This window comes from Notolepis coatsorum, assembly GCF_963971535.1.
Source record: "Notolepis coatsorum genome assembly, chromosome: 3".
Lineage (NCBI taxonomy): Eukaryota > Metazoa > Chordata > Actinopteri > Aulopiformes > Paralepididae > Notolepis > Notolepis coatsorum.
This window is the reverse complement of record NC_140167.1, coordinates 118,594,280-118,616,585: the sequence shown is the minus strand read 5'-3', so window position 1 is coordinate 118,616,585 and position 22,306 is coordinate 118,594,280. Positions and strand designations below refer to the sequence as shown.

The 22,306-nt window shown below is 42.1% G+C and overlaps 1 protein-coding gene across 2 annotated transcripts in view; it reads right to left on the bottom strand.

The window, feature by feature from the left end:
* The window catches only part of ranbp2 (RAN binding protein 2), a 114,184-nt gene that overhangs the window by 62,585 nt on the left and 29,293 nt on the right, over nt 1-22,306 (bottom strand). For both annotated transcript variants that reach the window (XM_084310724.1, XM_084310725.1), the window contains exons 9-19: nt 17,353-17,512; nt 12,066-12,247; nt 11,068-11,255; nt 9,883-10,006; nt 8,314-8,475; nt 1,875-2,012; nt 1,604-1,735; nt 818-1,039; nt 592-675; nt 280-421; nt 68-117 (exon numbers count right to left, since the gene is read on the bottom strand). In XM_084310724.1, coding sequence (XP_084166850.1) covers nt 68-117; nt 280-421; nt 592-675; nt 818-1,039; nt 1,604-1,735; nt 1,875-2,012; nt 8,314-8,475; nt 9,883-10,006; nt 11,068-11,255; nt 12,066-12,247; nt 17,353-17,512 — 1,584 coding nt within the window. The remainder of the gene's footprint in view (nt 1-67; nt 118-279; nt 422-591; nt 676-817; nt 1,040-1,603; nt 1,736-1,874; nt 2,013-8,313; nt 8,476-9,882; nt 10,007-11,067; nt 11,256-12,065; nt 12,248-17,352; nt 17,513-22,306) is intronic.

Sequence of the window (22,306 nt, the reverse complement as noted above, 5' to 3'; positions counted from 1 at the left end):
ATAAGGCACTTTAAGGACAACGGTAGCCTCAGAAAAATTATATGAATCTCTTAGTGGCAACAGTTACCTTTGTAGGGGTTACATTGGCAGCTGTGCGAAGTAGATATTGGGTGGCAACTGAAAAAAGGGTAAACAATCATTAAAACTAACATACTTATATACATATATATTTTTATAAATACATTTTATTGTATATATTTATATTGTATTTATTTATTTGTACAGTTCTGGACTTGTAGTTTTATAACTAGCAGGCTCCATTGTGGGCAGTACACTGACCTGTTAGGGGGGCTCCATGGAAGGACTGGGCCGGAGGGTATGTTTCCTGCAGGCCCTCTGCCCCATAACTCTCCCCGTACATCCTGTGGTGGGGAGAGCCTGTGTTCTCAGAGGAGTTCTGCCTCAGGTCATGGACCTCATTCTGTAATGCAAAGAACTTAGTGAGAACAGACAGCATTTACAACAATCATTCTATGTACTTAACACAGGATCTAAATTAAATATGTTGTGGGCCTTCACTCCCAAGTTCTTGATACCATAGAAATTAGCAGAGGAATAATAATAAACACTTGTTCAAACGGTGGGACTGACCTTGAGAGCTTCTACTTGCTGGCAGAGCATCTGGAGGAGGGTCTTCTGGTCCTCCACCCAATGGGGCGGAGTCTTGGGAGAAATCTGGATGAAATAGGAGGGGACAGGAGGAGGGGGGAGAGTTAATTCCAATCTATATTTCCATCACACGGTTAGCAAAATTATTCTGGGGTTTTAAAACCACGCCGAGAAATGACCATCCAGGTAAGCGATGTACTGAGCTCACCAGGTGTCTCTTGGAGGGAGAGACGATGCTCTTGTTGGGGGAGGGGCTGGAGAACATGATGTGGGAGATGCTGGCGGCGGTCTCTGTGAGCTGAGTGGGGATGGAGGTGGCGGGCGCTCCTCCACCCTCCTCTTCCTCCTCGTCCATGGCATCACCACCCTCACCCAGCTGCTGGTTCACCTCGTTGAGCAGGTCCATCACCTGCTCCATGGACACGGGCAGCTGGGGTACGGAACACACATTCAATGGTTCATCAGAACTCATTGTAGGTCATAATCCATCTAATTAGAAACAGTTTTGCAAGACTTAAAGGACCCACACTAACAGTAAGGAATGTATATGGCCAACAGAGAATATTTAGGATAGACTAGAATACAGGCCTTGCACAAAATGTTGGTGTAGCAGTCTTCCAACATGGCTGCCTGTAACCATTGGTAACCACTTTCGGAGGAAAATGTATGTTCAGTGGTAGAGTAGGTAAAACATTAGAAAAGCGTCCGAGGGAAGCAACAGTTGTGATTGGAGGATCAAGAAAAGAGGACAGGGTTTGCTTCAGATAGATCAATTGTATTTGTGCATTATGTTGTCTGTAAAATGTTTGTTTATGTTGGTAATGTTAGTAAACACTGAAATAGACCAAGACACCATCTTGCTTTTCATCTACAGATCAAACTCTTCCAGAATGTATATATCCCACATTCTTATGGTAAAAAGAAAGCACTCATTAGTCGTGCAAGAGAGAAAACAGACTACCGTTATACTACTGTGACTTGGACCGTGACCCACCTTCTCGATCTCATCTGCATTGGCGTTGTAGATCTTAGACAGGTGCGTCTTGAACTTCCTGAGGAACATGACGCATCTGTCCTGAGTCTCCTCTACCCCGTTGCCTGCTTCCTCAGACAGCCGCTGAAAGATCTGAAAAGGACATCGACATATGAAAATAAACCATCATCATCATCATCATCATCATCATGGCCAGGTGCTGGAGGATGTATTCAAGTCATCCACAAAATCCTCTTATTGGAACCACCAAGTTGCATCTTTGTTTACCTACCCGTGCCAGATGCCAGTTGGATGAGGTGTTATTGATGGTTTCCAGGGTGGTAACAGCCTCCTCCGTCTTGCCCTCAATGTCCAGGAGGGTGGCGATGGCTATAATGGCCTCTTGTTCATAGCCCTTCACCGCCGAGATCTAACAGTAGATAAGATATGCAGTAGTGAAATGATTAGCAGCCCCCCGAACCAACTAGTTCATTTAAGCTGTAATTTGTAAGTACTTTACTAGCCATCTAATCACCATTGTTTCCCCTACCATAGGTATTAGTGAGCGTGATGCAGTCGCACCAATAATAGCTGTGGGTAGGGTTGGGTACTGTTCACATTTGAACCGCTACCTGGGAATCATTACCGGTACCTGGCGGCACCTTTTTTGGTACTTTCATAATAGCAAAATTGTATTTGTTGTAAAACTAAACTAAAGTCTAAACTCCTCAATTTCAACATTGTTATCACACCACACAAACTAAAACCCCTCCCTACGCCCCTCTCCAAAATCGTTCCTACAAGCATTTTTTAATGTTGCATGATCATGTATACATTTATTATGTATTATTTTTTAAGTTTAAATATCAACATTATCTCGCCGTCCTCAGTAAATACTATCAAACTCCTCTGACCTCATGGGACTTGCGTGCACACACACACACACAGGGAGAATGGCTTATAGCAGACTTAATGATCTTAAAATAGTTCAACTAATGAAGTTAAATGTTTATTATAATAAACCATCTAGTTTGTTTTTATAGTGCAACGTTCTGCTAATTAAAACAAATTGAACGTATAGAGAGACAGCCCCGCCCACCCCCCCCTCACTATTGGAACAAAAGTTCAGTTTGAAACTGAAGTCACAGAGTGTGAGCGTTTCCAGGGTTATCTTAGCTTAGTTAGCAGCGGCTAACGTTTGTTAAGGTTTTTACGGCGACGTGGGCATACAGGAATGGCGAGGATGCAAAGTATGTTAGACGCATTGGACCCGTTGCTCGCTGAGTTTTCATGGCACATAGAAACAGCACGACTCGCGAGGAGTTGTCACAGGGCTGTGAACGCAGGGCTGAAGAGCTAGATGTCATAGCTTCTAAAATTGAAGGTCCGTGCTAGTCTGTGTCTATTATGAAATGACAATTGCGTGTCATTGAAGGTGCACGCTGGTCTGGGTCTATTATGAAATGACAATTGCGCGTCATTGGAATTCTGATTATTTTCTAACTGGGCGGGTCTTAGGTACCAAAATGTGGCACAGATTGATCTAACGCGAATCGGTAGTACCGACGTAATTCAGACGGTACCCCTAAAAGTACAGAGTTCAGTACCCAACACTAGCTGCGGGTAGCGTGAACACTGATGCAACAGCTTAGTCTACACTTCAATCAAAATCCAACCCATAGCATATCTTACCTACATTGGATTGCTTTTACTCATTTTAAATGTACTTAAATGTGAACTGTGGTGTGCAGATGTATTATCTAAGAAAATATAAATATATGTATGAACATACTCAATATTAAATGACGATAGGCGGTCAGGTGGCGTAGCAGAGATTGCGTTCGTCCAGCTCCCGCCGTTGTCACCAGCTTGGCTGGCCGTTCACACTAATACAATTGGCAGTATTAGGGGGTGGGGAAAGCTGGCGGGTGGGTCCTGGGCGTTGTGGACAGCGACCCCTACAGTTCGATCGGGGCGCCTGCTCAGCGAGGGTAGGATCTGGAGAGAGGTAGTGCGGCCTCCCACACGTTACACTCTCCCAGTGAGAATCTGCACGGCCAGGCTGGCTGCCGGCTGGCTGCACATGCGGAGGAAAGCATGTGACAGTCTCCGGCCTCTCGGACCAACAGTATGGGAAAGTGCGCAACAACCAGGAAGGGGGTTGGGAATTGGCATAACGACTAACAGTGGGATGGGAGAGAAAAAAAAATAAAAAATTAAATGACTGATTAACCCATTCCCTGCCACCACGTTGATCATCTTATACCATTCTCTGCCAGTACTGTAAGTCTATGGAGATGTTCACCTTCTTTGCAGGGCTATAACTCTTTAAATTGTATTGCTAAATTGACATTACTATGGCCCATTCAACATCGATTACCTATCGTTCAGGATGTAGGAACGTTTTACTTTTTCATTCACACATTCATACGAAAATACCGTCTAGAGTATAAATATGTTTTTATCGTTTTCTGCAGTATTTCCCAGAACGTGAGATATAGGCACAAATGCATATATTAGATCATCAAATGCAGTTTGATACCGATCAACGCTATATTAAAATGTTCAACTGTACATGGTCCTAAGGGTTATCACTGATCATGCGCGGGTGAACGGAGGGGGGGGGGGGGGGGTCGTTTATAATTATGTGATAGTCGTTAGATGCGTCATGTAGTATGGGTGATATATTGATCAGAGCAGTTTGTATGGAAAATGATAAACAAAAACGCTGAAACTCACGTTAGTCTCCTCGTACCGTTGGGCGATGAGAGTGGAGCAAACAGATCCCAGTTATGTGGTGGGGATCTAGGCGATCCATTTCCGGTTTGTATATTACTAATACACGGCCAAATCATGTAGATTATTGAGTTATGGCAAAGATACATATCCACGGTGTGTGTATTGAGTCCCGGGACGCTAAAACGAGTGGCCGGACGAAATTAGAGGACGGACCGAGCTGCAACGGGCATTTCCGGTTTGGCAACTTGCCGATCAGCCACCAGGTGGCAGTATTGAAGCGTTGCAGAGTTGTGCTGAGTCCATCAGCATCTGACAAGGCTCCGTGAGTGGAATATGAATACCATGGCGAAAAAATATGAAATTATTATCAGAATCACGTCGTACGCCGTTATTGGCAGAATTCGCATGAACTTGAAACCCGTCGTACGACGTTATTGGCGGGAAAAGGGTTAATGGGGGGGGGGGGGGGGGGGGGGGCGTTCTGATTAAAGATTCAACAATACTTAACCTCTTAACACTTTCCCGGCCACTTGGATGAGTCTAATATCACTCTAGACGGCCAGCATATCAAAACAGACTTGCATAGTTTGTGAGGCTGTTTGTAGAGCTAAATCTATACTTTATAGTATTGCCATCTGTCCATTCTCATTGTCAATTGAGACCATAAACAGTCCCTTCAAAATGGCTTAAAGAAATAATTTTCTCATCAATACGTTCTCATTTTATAGCGTCTTGAATATAAGCGTTATATGGGATTTGGTCTAGTATATTTCCTGGAAGGCTGGATAAAGGGCTAATAGCTACTAACGTTATAACCAATGGCATTTCGGTTATTCAGAAGCTACAGTTTAAAACTCAAAGTGCATATGATCCGTACAATCCTTAACCATGAATGCATGAAAGGGGGGCGGGGGACGTCGTTTCTGATTATTGATTACCAATAACCATGTTCGCCTCAGTAGCCACATTCATTGATCGGCTGGTTGAGTATGACAACAAGGCCTGATCAGCGTGTAATTTACGTGAAAAAGATCTTACCATGAGCCGGTTGGATCCCCCAGACCATTTCCCAGTTATCGATCGCCATCTGGTAGATCGATATGTCCATTGGCTGATGATAAATTCCTTTACTGCACACTGAAATCCGCGATCCAAAACGTATTCCAAGCTACAGGCTGCACATCCAGAATCCAGCTAACTGGAAACTCCATTGAAAGTTTATAAAAAAAAAATGCACCGTTCTGCCACAGGGCACACTGAATTATCGAAACAGCGCCCCTAAGAGGATCTGGCCGGTAATGCACTTTTTCGAATTCAAAGAGTAGGGTACATCTGCAGTGCCGCTCTGCAACCTTGAATAGGTTATTAAAATGGAATAAAAGCCAAAACAACCTTCCCACGGAGATGTCCGTGGATGGCCCTCTAGCGGTGGATTCGAAACACTGATATATACATCCTTGGCCGCCATTGTGTTAAGCCGGAGCCATATTTAAAAAAAAAAATTGCCTAAAAGTACATACCCAAGTAAATGGAAGATTCCTCCACTTCTACAAAGTATATTTGCATGTTCTTGGTATCTAGGGACATCTATGGACCTCAGGGAATGTATTCCCAGTGTCAAAAATAGTGTATTTGTTACTATGCTTGAGTAAATTGTAATGAACCAAAAGGAGAATATAAATTATAATATTACATTTTTTACTTTGACGGTGAATAACACCATGCTAACATTGACCAGACGTGAAAAATTCAGCACCTTCTTGAGATAAAGTGTACAAAAAATCTAAGCAAATGAATAATGGGCAGATGATTTACAGGGGGTTTTGTAGATACAGTACTGAATTTTGCCATCCGGACACATGCCATTTGAAATATGAATATAGAATATCAGGCCTATAAATGACCTTATTATGGTAAAGTCATACATCTATGGATCGGGCCAAATCTCTTTCCAATGGCACGTCTTTTTCATTCACAGAAAGGTAAAGAAACAATATACATTCTATTTTATGGCAATAATGTTCGACCCATGAAATATAAATCACGAAAATAACGTTCAAAAATGATTTCACATCAGAAGTTTGACAGGGGCTGGTGTGAGCTGGGTAGTGTTTTATGAAAATCGAAAGTCCTGGGTCTCCTCTTTCATAGCACATAACATAACACTTAAAATCATTAGTAAACAAACGTAGTCAGGGCTCTACAGTGCAACCATATTGCTCGCAATTGCCCCTAGAAATATGTGTGTGCGAAACGGAAAAATCAATTACTCGCATGGCGTGCGAGTGAAGATTACAGCCTCAGTAGTCCATTTTTTCTCCGGTGATAAATCGTTAAAAAACTACAAGTCCCACATTGCACTCAAGCCAACGGTCCAATCACAGTAGAGTGACGTGACTGGTTTCATGGGAAAGAAAGCAAATGACGAATCGGAAGCTCTCATTTTGCTTGTTTACTTCCTGAAAGTCCGCCATTGCGATATGCGAGAGTTTCCCGAGACATGCAACTTATTCTAATCTAGTCTTACCAATAGCAATAGATTTTAGAACACCTAGATTTAGCGATAGCAATAGTAATATAACGTTAATGCAACAAAACGAATGCCTTGCTTTGTTAATCATAACGTTGATGCAGTAGCGTATGTCTTTGTGCCGCACACAACAGCAGAGGTGGGCAATAGGGTCCAGCTGCAGCGCCGGACGGCCGGAGTGCAAGCGGTGTGACGTAATTGGCAGAATCGACTGTCAATCAATGGTCTACCTCAGTGGTTCCCAAAGTCGGGGTCGCGACCCAAAGGTGGGCCGCGAGATGATTTCCAAATTTTTTTAAAATAAATAAAAAATTTCAAAAAAAATTGACAGGCCACTGAACTTAGAAGCAGGCCAGGACAGTGTTTCTAGTTGTATTCTAAGTTGTATTCTAAAATTCTATTCTATTGTATTCTAAAATGTGACTATATGGTTTTATATTAACTTTATAAATAAACAAAAACGAAAAATCTACTTATTTCAACGAACATTTCAAACTAAATAACAGATTGTGCACATAAAATGCTGAAAACAACCGAAGCAACAATAGTATTTTAATGAGGATATTATTATTATCATTATTATTTTGCAACAAGTTAGCCCTCTCATAAATAGCACATATAAATGAATAACTAACTTGAACTAACTTAATAGGATTGAAGTGATATTTGGCTTAAAAAATCGGTCGCCTGGCAAAAAAAATAAAATGGGCCGCGGCTCTCTGACGCCTTATTTTCTGGGTCCCGGCCTGAAAAGTTTGGGAACCCCTGGTCTACCTGACACGCAAACTCATAAACAATGTTTCTGTACTGGAGGTGTACAGTATTTCAATAGGCAACCTGGAAAGGATTATTTTTCTAGAAGAGCAACACTAGCCAAAACATAGGCATTGTATGCATAAAAGGGGCAAAAGCTAAAGTTAAGTTCAATGTCACTGCCTTTTTTATTAGGCCTAGTTGTTGGCTACAACTTTGCCACAGTAGGCATTAATCACTTAATAGTTCAAATGTCTGTGTCCCATTCCCGTTTGCACACGCAGATACATACACACGCACAGTGGGCCAGTGACTTTGGTGGTATGTGCTATTGCACAGATGTGTGTCCCGTTCCCGTTTGCACATGCACGCACAGTACAAATATACATTTATTTTTGAAAAAAATAATAAACTCTGTTACTTGAAATATTTTCACTGTGCTCCTAAATTTTCTCATTTAGGAGCACCCTTGGGAAAAAGGTTAGCGTAGAGCCCTGGTAGTGCTGAAAATATACACTTTGACTGCCGTTTTGATAGGGTTAGGGTCTTTACTCTTGGCTACATTTGAAAAAGAAACGCAACATGCATTAATACGGACTGTATTAATCGATTTATGGCGAGATATTAATCTTGGCCCAGTACCGGCTTAAGGGTTTAAGTAGTAACTTCCAGGGAGAACCCAAGATGATCATACAGTGTCACTACTAACCTGGATATCTCTGGAGGGGAAATGGATGAAGAGTAGGTCCAGGGGCTCAGGGATACTGCGTCTGTGTTTGATCTTCTCCAACAATGGACGGACCGCCAACCAGTAATGGACGCTGCGCTCAATGTACTCCTTCTGGTCATAGTACGAGTTCACTCCCACGCCCTGGGTTACCCACAAATCGCATATGTTTAGGTTTGAAGTTGACTTATACCTACCTCATTCTCTTTTAAACAGAACACATACTTTCTTCCATTCAAATGATAAACTGCTATTAATATATGAAGTGAACACAATTAATTTCAGTACACTAACTCAGGGGCTCCCAAAGTCGGGGTCGCGACCCACAGGAGGGTTGCGAGCCGCCGTGGGGGGGTCGCCAGATGATTACAAAAAATAATTAAAACAAATCCTAAAAAAAATTTAAAAAAATTAAAATAAAAATGTTTGCCGTCAGGCCACTGAACTTAGAAGCAGGCCAGGACAGTGTTTCTAGTTGCAGCAGCGCAATAGTTAGATAACCTAGGTAGGGAACAACCAGGAGATCACTGCAACTCACACAAGTTGGAGAACTATCTCTCTCTCTCTCTCTCGCTCTCACACACACAAAAGGAGCCGCATGTGATTGGTGGAGGCGGGACCCTTACAAAAAACTGTTGTTGCTAATCATTGACACATGCTAGCCTGTAATAATCCCCCCCAGAAAAATCTACTTTGCATTTGATATATTGCAAATATATGCCATCACACACACTGGCATTTAAAGGGTTAGAATTATAAAATTAATATGTGGTGTTATGATCAGGGCTGAAGTTGAATAAAAGATTGTATTATTTTCAATCTGACATTACAAAAAAAACTGAAAATCCATCAAAATCAGTGTTGTTGCTAATCATAGCTAGCCTGTTTTTTTAACAATAATTTGTGATGCCATCACAAACACTGCCATTTAAAGGGTACAAATAAAAAAAATGCCTGCACCAGAATGCAGGAAATTAAGTCTTTGTAACAAGAAATGTCCTGGTGGGGGACCCCCAGACCCCCTGCTTAAAAAGTGGCCTGACTGGGGCTATATTTTACACTATATTTCCTGGCCTGAATGATTTCCCCAGTCCGGCCCTGGTTAAAAGCCTCCAATGCATATTAGTGTCTTTTACCTCCTATAACAGTGGGGGTCGCGGCTCTCTGACCCCGTTATTTTTGGGTCGCGGCCTGAAAAGTTTGGGAACCCCTGCACTAACTTATGTGTAACAAAAATATGTACAATTATATATATATTAACAAATTAGTGACCTCTGACATAATGGTTGCTTTAGAACAGCCATTAATAATTGTACTGTACTGGTAGAGAAAAAATGCTGACATTACAGAATATACAAGTTATAATTACCTTACACTAAAATGGATGGGGGGGAGCAATTATATAAAGACACCTAGCCTTCTCCCCCATCATATTCAGCAGTTGTGAAGCGGCTGACAGAGAGAGACAGGTGTAAAGACATGTAGTGCCAGCGCTGCCAGGAGCTGTGTGTGTACATGTGTGTCTGTGTACAAGTGTATGTGTGTGTGTACCGTCTGGCTGAGGTGCTGAGCCCAGTGGATGGCCAGCGCTGGCTGCAAGCCGTGTTTCTCTCCGGCCCTCAGGGGGGTCAGTCCATGCTGCATGATCGCCCTCAGTTTGGCTGACATGCCAGGTCTGTAGGCAACACACACACAATGAATAATACACACACAAAACAGCCTTTTGGTTGGGTTCAGTCATAGACTAGTGGGGTGTAGTAGTAAGGTTCAGTCATAGACTAGTGGGGTGTAGTAGTAAGGTTCAGTTATAGACTAGTGGGGTGTTGTAGTAAGGGTCAGTTATAGACTAGTGGGGTGTAGTAGTAAGGTTCAGTTAAAGACTAGTGGGGTGTAGTAGTAAGGTTCAGTTATAGACTAGTGGGGTGTAGTAGTAAGGTTCAGTTATAGACTAGTGGGGTGTAGTAGTAAGGTTCAGTTATAGACTAGTGGGGTGTAGTAGTAAGGTTCAGTTATAGACTAGTGGGGTGTAGTAGTAAGGTTCAGTTATAGACTAGTGGGGTGTAGTAGTAAGGTTCAGTTATAGACTAGTGGGGTGTAGTAGTAAGGTTCAGTTATAGACTAGTGGGGTGTAGTAGTAAGGTTCAGTTATAGACTAGTGGGGTGTAGTAGTAAGGTTCAGTTAAAGACTAGTGGGGTGTAGTAGTAAGGTTCAGTTATAGACTAGTGGGGTGTAGTAGTAAGGTTCAGTCATAGACTAGTGGGGTGTAGTAGTAAGGTTCAGTCATAGACTAGTGGGGTGTAGTAGTAAGGTTCAGTCATAGACTAGTGTGGTGTTGTAAGGTTCAGTCATATACTAGTGGGGTGTATTAATCAAGGTTCAGCCATAGACTAGTGGGGTGTATTAACCAAGGTTCAGTCATACTAGTGGGGTGTATTAACTAAGGTTCAGTCTTATACTAGAGAGGTGTAGTAATCAAAGAAAATAGCATAAGAGGGAACTATGGAGCCAACAAGACAAGAAAAAGTTAGTTTAACTATCACTATCCCACTTTAAAAATATTTTATGAAATTAAGTTCAATTGGAATGTATTCTATTGAATTTAGAAACCAATGCTTTGAGATATTTTGACACCCCACAGTATTTTCATTGATTCCAAAAACTCCTAGGGACTTGTGTAAGAAATTAGTCTTATCTTTCATCCAGACACCCCCCATTTGTGCTATCCTGGGACTCACAGTGCTCGTTTGTGTATGAGGCTATAGACAGCGTCCCACCACTCTCTCTGTCTGTCGGTGGAGAGGAGGCGGAGGAGAGGGAGGGGGAGGCAGCGAGGCTCGTGGAGCTGCTGCTGGCCCCCGCTGTTGATCTTGGCGGTCTCCTGGAGTTGGCAGTGACTGCAGAACACCACCCCACACACAAACACCTGCCAGGGGAAGAGAGAAGGACATTGGCCATCTGCATTCACATTGGGGCAAAAGATCCACGGATAGCATGGATTTAAAAAGGATAGTCCGCATTAGGGGTGGGGGAAAAAATCGATACGTAGTAGTATCGCGATACTTTGCATGGCGATACTGTATCGATACAGGGACGGCAAGTATCGATATTTAATTATTAATAAAAAAAAACGCAAGTATCGCGATATTATCGTATCGTGAGGTCTCTGGCGATTCCCACCCCTAGTCCACATATTTAAAAAGAGTCATTTGTCGGGCGGCTAGGTGGTGTAGTGGGCAAGGCGCTTGCCACCAACGCAGGAGACGCTGGGTTCGAGCCCAGCTCTCGGCGTTGCTACCAGCTTGGCTGGTCGTTCATACTAACACAATTGGCAGTGTTAGGGGTGGGAAAGCTGGTGGGTGGGTCCTGGTCGTTGTAAACAGCGACTCCTACAGTTGGGTTGGGGCGCCTGCTCAGCGAGGAAAGGATCTAAGGGGGGTAGTGTGATCCTTCCACACGTTACACCCTCTCAGTGAGAGTCCGCGCTGCCAGGTGAAAAGAAGCGGTTGATTGGCTAGACGTGTGTCGGAGGAAACATGTGATAGCCTCCACTCTCCCAGACCGACTGTAGGAGGTAGGTGCGCAGCGACCAGGAAGGGGATTGGGAATTGGCATAACGACTAACATTGGGATGGGAGAAAAACGGAGGAATGAGGGGGGAAAAGATTTATATAAAAAAAAAAAAAAAGTAATTTGTCGATCATGTCGACCCTACAGCCCACACTCCGCCACCTACCTCCAGGTCCAGCAGGCAGATGGATTCTGGTGCGTTGGTATCCAGCTTGGACGTCTCCAGGGTGAGTCTGGGGAAGAGCTGCTTCAGCCATTCCCGCAGGGCCGGCCTCTGGCCCAGCATGGTCCACTGCAGCCCCAGCCAGCTCAGGTGCTGGAGGTCCCCAAAGTGGAGCAGGATGGAGCCTGGAGGGGATACAGGGAGAGAAGCAGAGAAGCGTGGGGCAAGACAACAAGGGTGGGATCACACGTTGGTAGATACCAACACCTGTACATTGTACTCTTATTGGGGATGAATATTAGCTATGCAGTGATATCTCTGAATAGACTTTCAAAATTCTAAAATAAACTGATGCCAAAATTCACCATATAATTATATAATCTTGAGCCATAAAGATAAGTTTTAAACATTCACCCAGATGGAAACTTATTTAATTTAAATTCTGTTTTTATTGATTTCTATTTATTTTTTATCATTGTTATGTTATTATTACAAGTGTTATTTTTATGTGGATTTCTGTCTATTATTGTCCATTAATTATTGTTATTATTACTGTATTGAGTCTTATGTGTAAAAAATGAAGAAAAACAATACAAATATTTTATAAAAAATGTAAATATTCACCGAGATACGGAAATGGATTTCAATCAATGGCATCCCCCCTTCTATGGTGTATGGAGGCTAGACAAACCAAGCTAAATGACCATATATGCCTGGTACAGGAATTCCGAAGTAAAATAGTTCCTCAAACCATCTTTCTTTATCATATGGGACATGACTGAGTATGATTATGCGGCATCAATATCAATCCACACTATGGATTAACATCTATGTTGCTATAGAACAGAGGATGGCTTGAACCAAGACAGTGAAGGGTTATTTAAGGCCACACTATGGGATTAACAGCTGTTGTGGGTGTCGTTGTAAAGGGGAGGTATCTGGTCACATGACCCTCTATAGCAGGGGTCGGCAATTAAAAAAAATTCCAAGCCATCATATGGCGGGCCAGAACCAAAAACAATGGCTAATTTAATAAATTGATAGTGAATTTTTTTTGTGACAGACCACCTAGACATACATCTGTGACAGACCACCTAGACATACATCTGTGGCAGAGGCAGAAAATGGATCAAAATAAACGAGCTGCATAGGTGGCATAATAAACTAAACAAGCAGTTTGTTCTACTTTCCATTATAATAAACTGAACATTATACCTTTGTCTTTTTGCCATTTTATTATAAAACCAGAGACAAGAGCCTCTCTGTAACGGTCCATCTATCCTACATTAAGCGCAACCAGTGAGTCTATCTGACGGCCCGTTCTGTGGAGCAGACTGGACTATTGAGAAACGATAGGAATTTGCCATTGGTTCTCCCAGTCCACGTGACCATTTCTAGCATTTCCATTGGCTATAGTGACAGACATAGATATATGATAAATAGATAGATACAGCGGATTAGATGCAGTCCAGATAAAACAACCAATCTAGATATTTCAAGATTATATTCTTTACTTCTGCTCACTGACAGAGATACTCAATTTTGAGATGACAATCTAAGAGCCATATGAAATCCATTTTATTATTTTCCAAATTCAATTACATTTTTTCCCAAATTCAGTTTTTTGTCTTTTACGCCCATTTTACCATCAGAAAGTGTCTAATAAGTGGGAATGAATAAATGTCCACAATTTAATAAGATATAACAGTCCATTTAATGTTTTTAAGTGCTGCAACTCAGAAATACAGTTCAATTTTACACAATATGCTTCAAATAATATTGTGACAAAATAAAAATACACATTTCAAGTGTAAACAAGATACAGCTAGCTCCTTTATCACAATGTCAGTAGCCTAGCTATATCTATTCTATTGTGATGGAATATAGTAATGCATAATCTATGCACCTTTAGTTTATTTCATTTATAAAGGACAGTGTGTAGGCGTACTGACAATCATTTGCAAATAGATGGGTGCACCAGATTTAGCAAGAAGCTATCATTTCCATAACGTTACATAGCTATTTAAATCACAATAGTGTCAGTGATTAGCCTCGCCCTCTAGCTGTATCTATTGTGATCACCAGAGATCATCGTTAGAGAGTTGGTGTGTTTTGGGACGCACGGTCCTTGTTCCTGACATGGCTTTTGAAGTGATCTTCGCACATGTTTTTGCGGGTCCAGTCCCCACGGTATGTTGACAGAATTTGCAAAACACCTTATCGACTGAAGCATAAAAGTCATTAGGATACTGCTCTGCTCTGAATTTAGGGCTTATTGCGGAATTTCTTAGCTTCTGGACGGCGTTAACACCGAAGCAGCGAGACGCTTGGTCACCGCTGTGTTGTGTGTAACACGCAGCGGTCCCCGCCACGCCGGTCATGTTTGCTTTGAAACAAACGTTCCACCCAAAAACGGAATTTCAGTCCAGATTAGGCCAAATTCTGCAATATTCCACGTTTTGCAGTTGATTCCATTTTTATTGGTAAATTCCGTGATTCCATCCACAATTTCATATGGCTCTAGAGCAGGGGTCTGCAATTAGGTCTGGCCACAGGCCAAATTTTCCCCAAGCCATTGAATGGCGGGCCAGGATGAAAAACAATGGCTAATTTAATATAATGATAGTGAAAAATGCAGCACAGCGGCGGGTGCATACACATAATAATAATAACTTTATTTGTATAGCACTTTTCATACAGAGGTTGCAGTTACTTCAGTGCTTCACAACAGTAAAAAATACAGGCATAAGCGAGCATGATGCACTCGCAAATGGGGGACCCTGATGTAAACAAGACAAGTTTTTCTCTGGTCTGCATCCCCTTAACAATTGTGTGTATTGAGCCGTACTGTATTGTACCCATTCTGCAATCTGTTAAATAAAGTTTTCATTCATTCATGAACAGCAGATCAGCTGTTGCAGATCACCGCGGCGGGTGCATAAGTAACACATGAACAGCAGGTCAGAATGCATGAAAACACGACTCACCATAACTGCCCTGGGCTTGTTCAGTCCTCCAAAATCCCTGCTAATGTTTGAAACAGGTCAAATATCCACTCGCCGCCCTCCAATTCCAGATTGGCGTTGAATGCAGCTACTTTATCTACCAACTTGAACACAGTTGTCATCATTACCTCGTTTGCTATCTTGTCGCCACATATTATGCAGAGAGTACTCGTCAAACTGCTTGATAATAGTTGTCACTGTTATCTTCGCCGACGGACTCTGCAGAGTTGTCCATAGTTCTGCCCTTTTCTCCGACGAGATATTTAAACAGCTTGACTTTTGTTGTCTCTTCGGCGTCGGCACGCAAGAATCACCTACCTGTTGCGATAAACCCGTATTTTAAGTATGACTCCTGTTTATTAAAAGAAGCTTTATGTGTCTTGGAGGTTGTAGGCTCCGCTTCTGGCTCCTCAGTTGGTATTTCCCCGTTGCAAAGAAGCTATCCAAAGACGTTTTTATAATTTTTTTTTAACACATTTTGTTAATCGCTCGCATCTCGAACGCGGAAGTGAAAGTGCGTTAGGGAAATATACATGCGGCCCGGTGGGACTATTCCATTGGTTCTCCCAGTTCACGTGACCATTTCTAGCATTTCAATTGGCTATAGTGACAGACATAGATATGATGAATACCGGTATAGATACAGCTTCACAAAGACACTCTGGCGTCACAAGTGAATATTTCCCGCGCGTAAAATAAATATCATATTCTCAAAATAAACTGACGGGCCAGAAATGATTGCTGGCGGGCCAATGTCGGCCCGCGGGCCGCCTATTGCCGACCCCTGCTCTCTAGAGTCTTTATCACAAACGGATCCAAAGATATTTAATGTTTTGCAAAACATGTCTAGTGTTGCGCCCGGCTTTAGAGGGTTGATTAATTGAGTTAATGAATGTCTCGTAATTCGTATACCTAATGTATCACATTTTCTTGAAGCGGATTCAGCTTTTTTTGCTCCAATTTGACATCAGTTTAATTGCATTGTTACTGTTCACATGTGTTGTGCCGTCACAGTCATATATAAGTAAAGCTAAAGTTTGAATGACTTACTGAACTGGTGTTTTAATTTCATACCACACTGCTTGTTTGCCACATGTCGTGGCACTTTGCTCTCTGTCTGTCTGTCAGCTCCGGGCTGCATTTTTCAGCAATCATCAAATACATTGTTTGAAAGTTGAATTTGCTGCCTTTCGATCGTCACCACACTCAACCTATTGCGTGCTTCGGGTCTCGAGTTACAAGACGAAATATCCGGCGAGCTTAATTTGACAAACAGCCTATTGCCGACCACTGCTCTATAGTGATGTCAGATTTGTAGGAGGGGCAGCTTCCTTATTTTTATTTTTTTTATTGGTCTTTTTCCCCCTCCATTTTCCTCCGATTTTCTCCCATCCCAATGTTAGTCGTATGCCAATTCCCAGTCCCTTCCTGATCGCTGCGCACTTACCCCCCACAGTCAGATCATCTGGGAGAGTGGAGGCTACCACGTGCTTCCTCCGACACACGTCCAGCCAATCACAGCTTCTTTTCACCTGGCAGCGCGGATTCTCATTGAGAGGGCGTAGCGTGTGGGAGGACCACACTATCCCCCTCACGTCCAATCCGCGCTTAGCAGGCGCCCCGACCGAACTGTAGGAGTCGCTGTTTACAACGACCCGGACCCACCCCGCCAGCTTCTCCCACCCTCTGATACAGCCAATTGTATCAGTGCAGACGGCCAGCCAAGCTGGTGACAACCCCGGAGCTGTGAGCTGGATTCGAACAGGCAAATCCAGCTCAGCTCCGGGGCTGGTGACGAACGCAATCTCCGCTCGGCCACCTAACCGCCTGGGGCAGCTTCCTTCTAACTTGTTCTATAAACCTAAGTTGAGACTGAACTGGAGGACGTGACGACCAGGCGGCATGTGGGGCCAGGACATGAAGGAGAAACTAACCTGTTATATGACTTACTGTTTGTCAAGTAGCTTAGTCCACAGGTATCAACTGATTCAGTCTCTCCAATACAAAAATTATCTTGTCATCATATGTATCACTACCATGTTAACAATCATTGATTTGTTGGCGGCTATAACGTCATTGGCTTATTATTGTAAAATGGTCATATAATATAAAGTAATTAAAATTGTTCATGATCACGGAGAAAAGTCGTTTGGGTAATGCGTTAGTTCCCTGACAATGCAATTCCATTCAAAAGATCTATACTGCTCGAGAGTTCAACTGTGTGAATTTGTGTTTTTATTATACATGGATGGTCCCCGTTAAGTAATCTTGAACTGAAGACATACCAGTGTCGCACTTGGCCAGAAGCGAGAGCTCTGGGACCTGTGTGTTGATGGAGCGGATGTCGTCGTTGGCGATAAACGAGGGCCCGGCGGGTGCCTGGGGGCCGAACAGCAGTTCAAAGAGAGAGCCCTGACCGCTGCGGTTGCCAAACGCCTCCACCACCTAAAAAGAAACACACACACTAGTTACTTAAAATATAATCTTTTTCCCCCCTCCTTTTTTCCGATTTTTCTCCCATCCCACTGTTAGTCGTTATGCCAATTCCCAACCCCCTTCCTGGTTGTTGCGCACTCCCCCCTACTGTTGGTCCGGGAGGCCCACATGCTTTCCTCCGACGCATGTGCAGCCAGCCGGCAGCCAGCCAGGCAGCGCAGATTCTCACCGGGAGAGTGTAACGTGTGGAAGGTCACACTACCTCCCTCCAGATCCTACCCTCGCTGTGCAGGCGCCCCGACCGAACTGTAAGGGTCGCTGTCCACAACGCCCAGGACACACCCATCAGCTTTCCCACCCCTAACACTGCCAATTGTGTTAGTATGAACAACCAGCCAAGCTGATAGCAACGCCGAGAGCTGGATTCGAACCCAGCGTCTCCAGCGTTGATGGCGAGCGCCTTGCCCACTACACCACCTAGCCGCCCCCCACACTCATTACTTAATCATCACTGGAAATTTAAGTATAATAGTAAACATGCCCTAAAGCAGTGGTTCTTAACTGGTCTAGCTCGGGACCCAACATTTTCCTTAGTCATTAAGTCGCGACCCAAATTTTTTAACCACTATGATTTATTTGAAAAAGAAATAGCAGTAATACACAATCTTTCATGCACTGTTAAAGGAAAACTCCAACATTTTGGGAAATTAGCTTATTTAACATCTTCCCTGAAGTTAGACAAGAAGATACATACCTTGTTTGTCTCTGTGCATGCATTAGGCTTAGGGAACAGCCGCTCCGTTAGCGTAGCTTAGCTTCATCACTGGAAGTTGGTCAGACTTGTACCCTGACGTTCCCTACAGTGCCCTACAGTCACGAAATACACTCCAAATACAACTCCAAAACGTTCCTGTAAACATGTTGTGACCGGTGTATTTACCACGTGGAGAAATAAAAAATAATTGAATTCGACAATTACGTTTTCTAAGCAAATATACTCTGAACAATTTTTTGCCTAACCACTCCTCTCGGGGCGCAGTCAGTGATTTCAACGTGACGCCGTGTTTGTTTACATTCTCATTTTATTCAAAGGATCCTAACCGATTGAAGTTTATGGATACCATGACTTAAAATCCTCTTACCTTGACGATTAAAAGCCTCCCCAATTTAGAAAACAGTATTCCCATGGCTGATCTTGATCATCTTGATATGCTGCTAGCTAACGGAGCTAACCAACAACCAACCGGGCACTCAAGCAGATAACAAGGGTTTAAGTTAGTTTTAGGTTAGTTGTAACGTTAGATAATGTACAGAATAAACGTATTTCCGCTGTTATAGACGTCGCTCTTTTATTTTGAACCCCCCCCCCCCCCCACCGAAAGCTACCCTCGTTATCGGCTTGAGTGCCCGGTTGGTTGTTGGTTATCTCCGTGAGCTAGCAGCTAAGTCATGGTATCCATAAACTTCAATCGGTTAGGATCCTTTGAATAAAATGGCAAAAAATAGTTCAGAGTATATTTGCTTAGAAAACGTAATTGTCTAATTCAATTATTTTTTATTTCTCCACGTGGTAAATACACAGGTCACAACATGTTTACAGGAACGTTTTGGAGTTGTATTTGGAGTGTATTTCGTGACTGTAGGGCACTGTAGGGAACGTCACGGTCAGGGTACAAGTCTGACCAACTTCCAGTGATGAAGCTAAGCTACGCTAACGGAGCGGCTGTTCCCTAAGCCTAATGCACGCACAGAGACAAAAAAGGTATGTATCTTCTTGTCTAACTCCAGGGAAGATGTTAAATAAGCAAATTTCCCAAAATGTTGGAGTTTTCCTTTAACACTTTCAATGCCAACGACGCGATATGTCGTTTGTTCATGCCGACCGTTCATTGCCAACGATGCGATATGTCGTTTGTTTTTTTATTAGAGATTTGATTTGAATTCATATTTCATCAATCTAGTCTCACGTTAGTGCTGCAAACTCTCTGAGCTCCATTTGGAAAATACCGCCCCATATCGTCTCCCTGTGGTACTGCACCCCTTTGGAATGGATTGCATGAAAACACATGGGGGGGGGGGGGGGGGGGGGGTGATTAAAAAAAGAATTAATCACCACCACCCACCAGGGGTGCAACGGTACACAAAAACCACGGTACGGTACCTACCTCGGTTTTGAAGTCAAGGTTCGGTACAGGTTTTCGGTACAGTGGGGGAAAGTTTGGCTTTCCATGTTCCACTCAGGAGTGATGTAGTGTGCAGTAACTAATTGTACTTGTAGGGCTGTCAACAAATATTCTATATTGAAATTAATAATCGACTTGTAAAAGAAATACAAGTAATAATAATAATTATATTAGATTGTGAAAAAAACAGCCCCTGGTGGCCGGTCGTTAGTGGTTAACATACCGTTGTATTCGTTGGGTACACTACACAGCCGTTCGGTACGGTACACACTGAAACGGTTCGGTTGGGTACGGATACATGTACCTTTACACCCCTACCACCCACTGGCATCAGTAGCCTCCCTCTGTTTATCCCTGTGTCTGCTAGTGCCGGGTGCTCAGTGTCCACAGCAGAGTTACAAGTGGTGACCTAACATGTTGTGATCAGTGCTTTCAGCTGCTACGCCCCAAAACTGTGGAACACTCTCCTGCCGGTCATTAGGACAGCAGACTCGTTGGCACTTTAAATAAACTGCTCAAAAAGTTTTTTTTTTTTTTTTTTTTTATCTTTCCCCCCTCCTTTTTCCTCCGATTTTCTCCCATCCCAATGTTAGTCGTTATGCCAATTCCCAATCACCTTCCTGGTCGCTGCGCACTTACCCCCCAGTCGGTCTGGGAGAGTGTAGGCTATCACGTGCTTCCTCCGACACACGTCCAGCCAATCAACCGCTTCTTTTCCCCATTCTCACTGAGAGGGCGTAGCGTGTGGAAGGATCACACTATCCCACTTAGATCCTATCCGCGCTTCAAAACGTACCTTTTTAAACTATAGCTTTTTAATGAATTATTATCTTTATGGTCTTATTTTTCTTTATTTCTATTATTTTTTACTTACATATTTTATTATAATTTGTATCATTATTTTATGTAGTTTTCTTATCATTTAATTTGTTATTTATTAATGTCTTATTTTACTGTTATATACATTTTTTTCTTATTGTTTACCATCTAATTTAGCTATTTTATTATTTTAACTATTTTATTTTTCCGTCTTTATTATTATTTTATTTGTAATTTATTTATTGTCTTGTGTTAGTGTCTTACCGTTTGTCTTATTTAGCTATTTTTACTATCTTATCTAGTTGTTTTATTACCGTTTTTATCATTTTAATGTCTTTATTATTTAATTTAATTATAATTTTTTCTTTATCCTTTTGTACGTTTTTTGTGTAAATCACTTTGAGCTGCAATCTGTATGAATGGTGCTATATAAATAAAGTTATTATTATTTTACATTTATTTTAATTTAAATTAAATTAATTTTATTTTAAGACTTCTAAATAATGTCATGTTTTTAGACATATTTCTATATTATTCAAATGGGAGCTAAATATAATATACTTTATCATTATATTACATTATATTATAATATATAATATTACATTACATTATAATACATATTATTTATATTATTCAAATGAAGTCAAACATGTTCCGTTGTGATGTCACAGTATGATGTCATAATCAAACATTCTAGAACATTTGTGTAACTATTCAACATGTTCCATTGTGATGTCACAGTATGATGTCATAATACCACATTCTAGAACATTTGTGATGTCACAGTATGATGTCATAATAGACATTCTAGAACATTTGTGATGTCACAGTATGATGTCATAATAGAACATTCTAGAACACAGTATGTCATAATAGAACATTCTAGAACACAGTATGATGTCATAATAGGACATTCTAGAACACATTATGATGTCATAATAGACATTCTAGAACATTTGTGATGTCACAGTATGTCATAATAGAACATTCTAGAACACAGTATGTCATAATAGAACATTCTAGAACACAGTATGATGTCATAATAGGACATTCTAGAACACAGTATGATGTCATAATAGACATTCTAGAACATTTGTGTAGGGTATATATTCAACAATTATCTCGACTCCAAGAAAGAGCTACTGAACAAACCTGAGCATAAAGGATCTACACTGAACATTCACCATGAGATGCATGACACCCATGTTCCAGCCTGCAGGACATCTCGCTCTTAACGGTGACATCTTCTATGCTATATGTAATTTGACTTTTCATCCTTTTGTCTTTAAATAAATATACCTTCGCACCAGTTAGGACAGCCGAATCCCAACCAATCTTTTGCTGTTGACTAAAAACACACTTCTTCAATCAATATCTGAAATGAAAAAAAAACACAAAAACACTAACCTTCTTACTGTCCTATACTACCATGCACTCCTCCTACTATACTAATATGTCGTCTATTCACTCAATACTGCAGCACCCAAGTTTCAGCACTGTTTGATCATTGTTACTCAGTTGTAAGAGTCGTACCCTTCCTGCTGACTTGTCGTACAGAACTTGTAGGTCGCTTTGGATAAAAGCGTCAGCTAAATGACAACATGTAAATGTAAATTTAATATGAATAAAAAATCCTTCATTCTGGCTGTGTGCCTTTCAGGTCAACCAGCGCATTTGGTTGTGGAGCCTGCTGCTCGTGGCCTACCTCCTTGCCACCCTGGGTTTGGGACCCAGACACACGAGGAGGTGGGGCCTCCTCAGCAGAGGCAGCGGCCGGAGGAGTGGCTGTTTACAGAAGAAG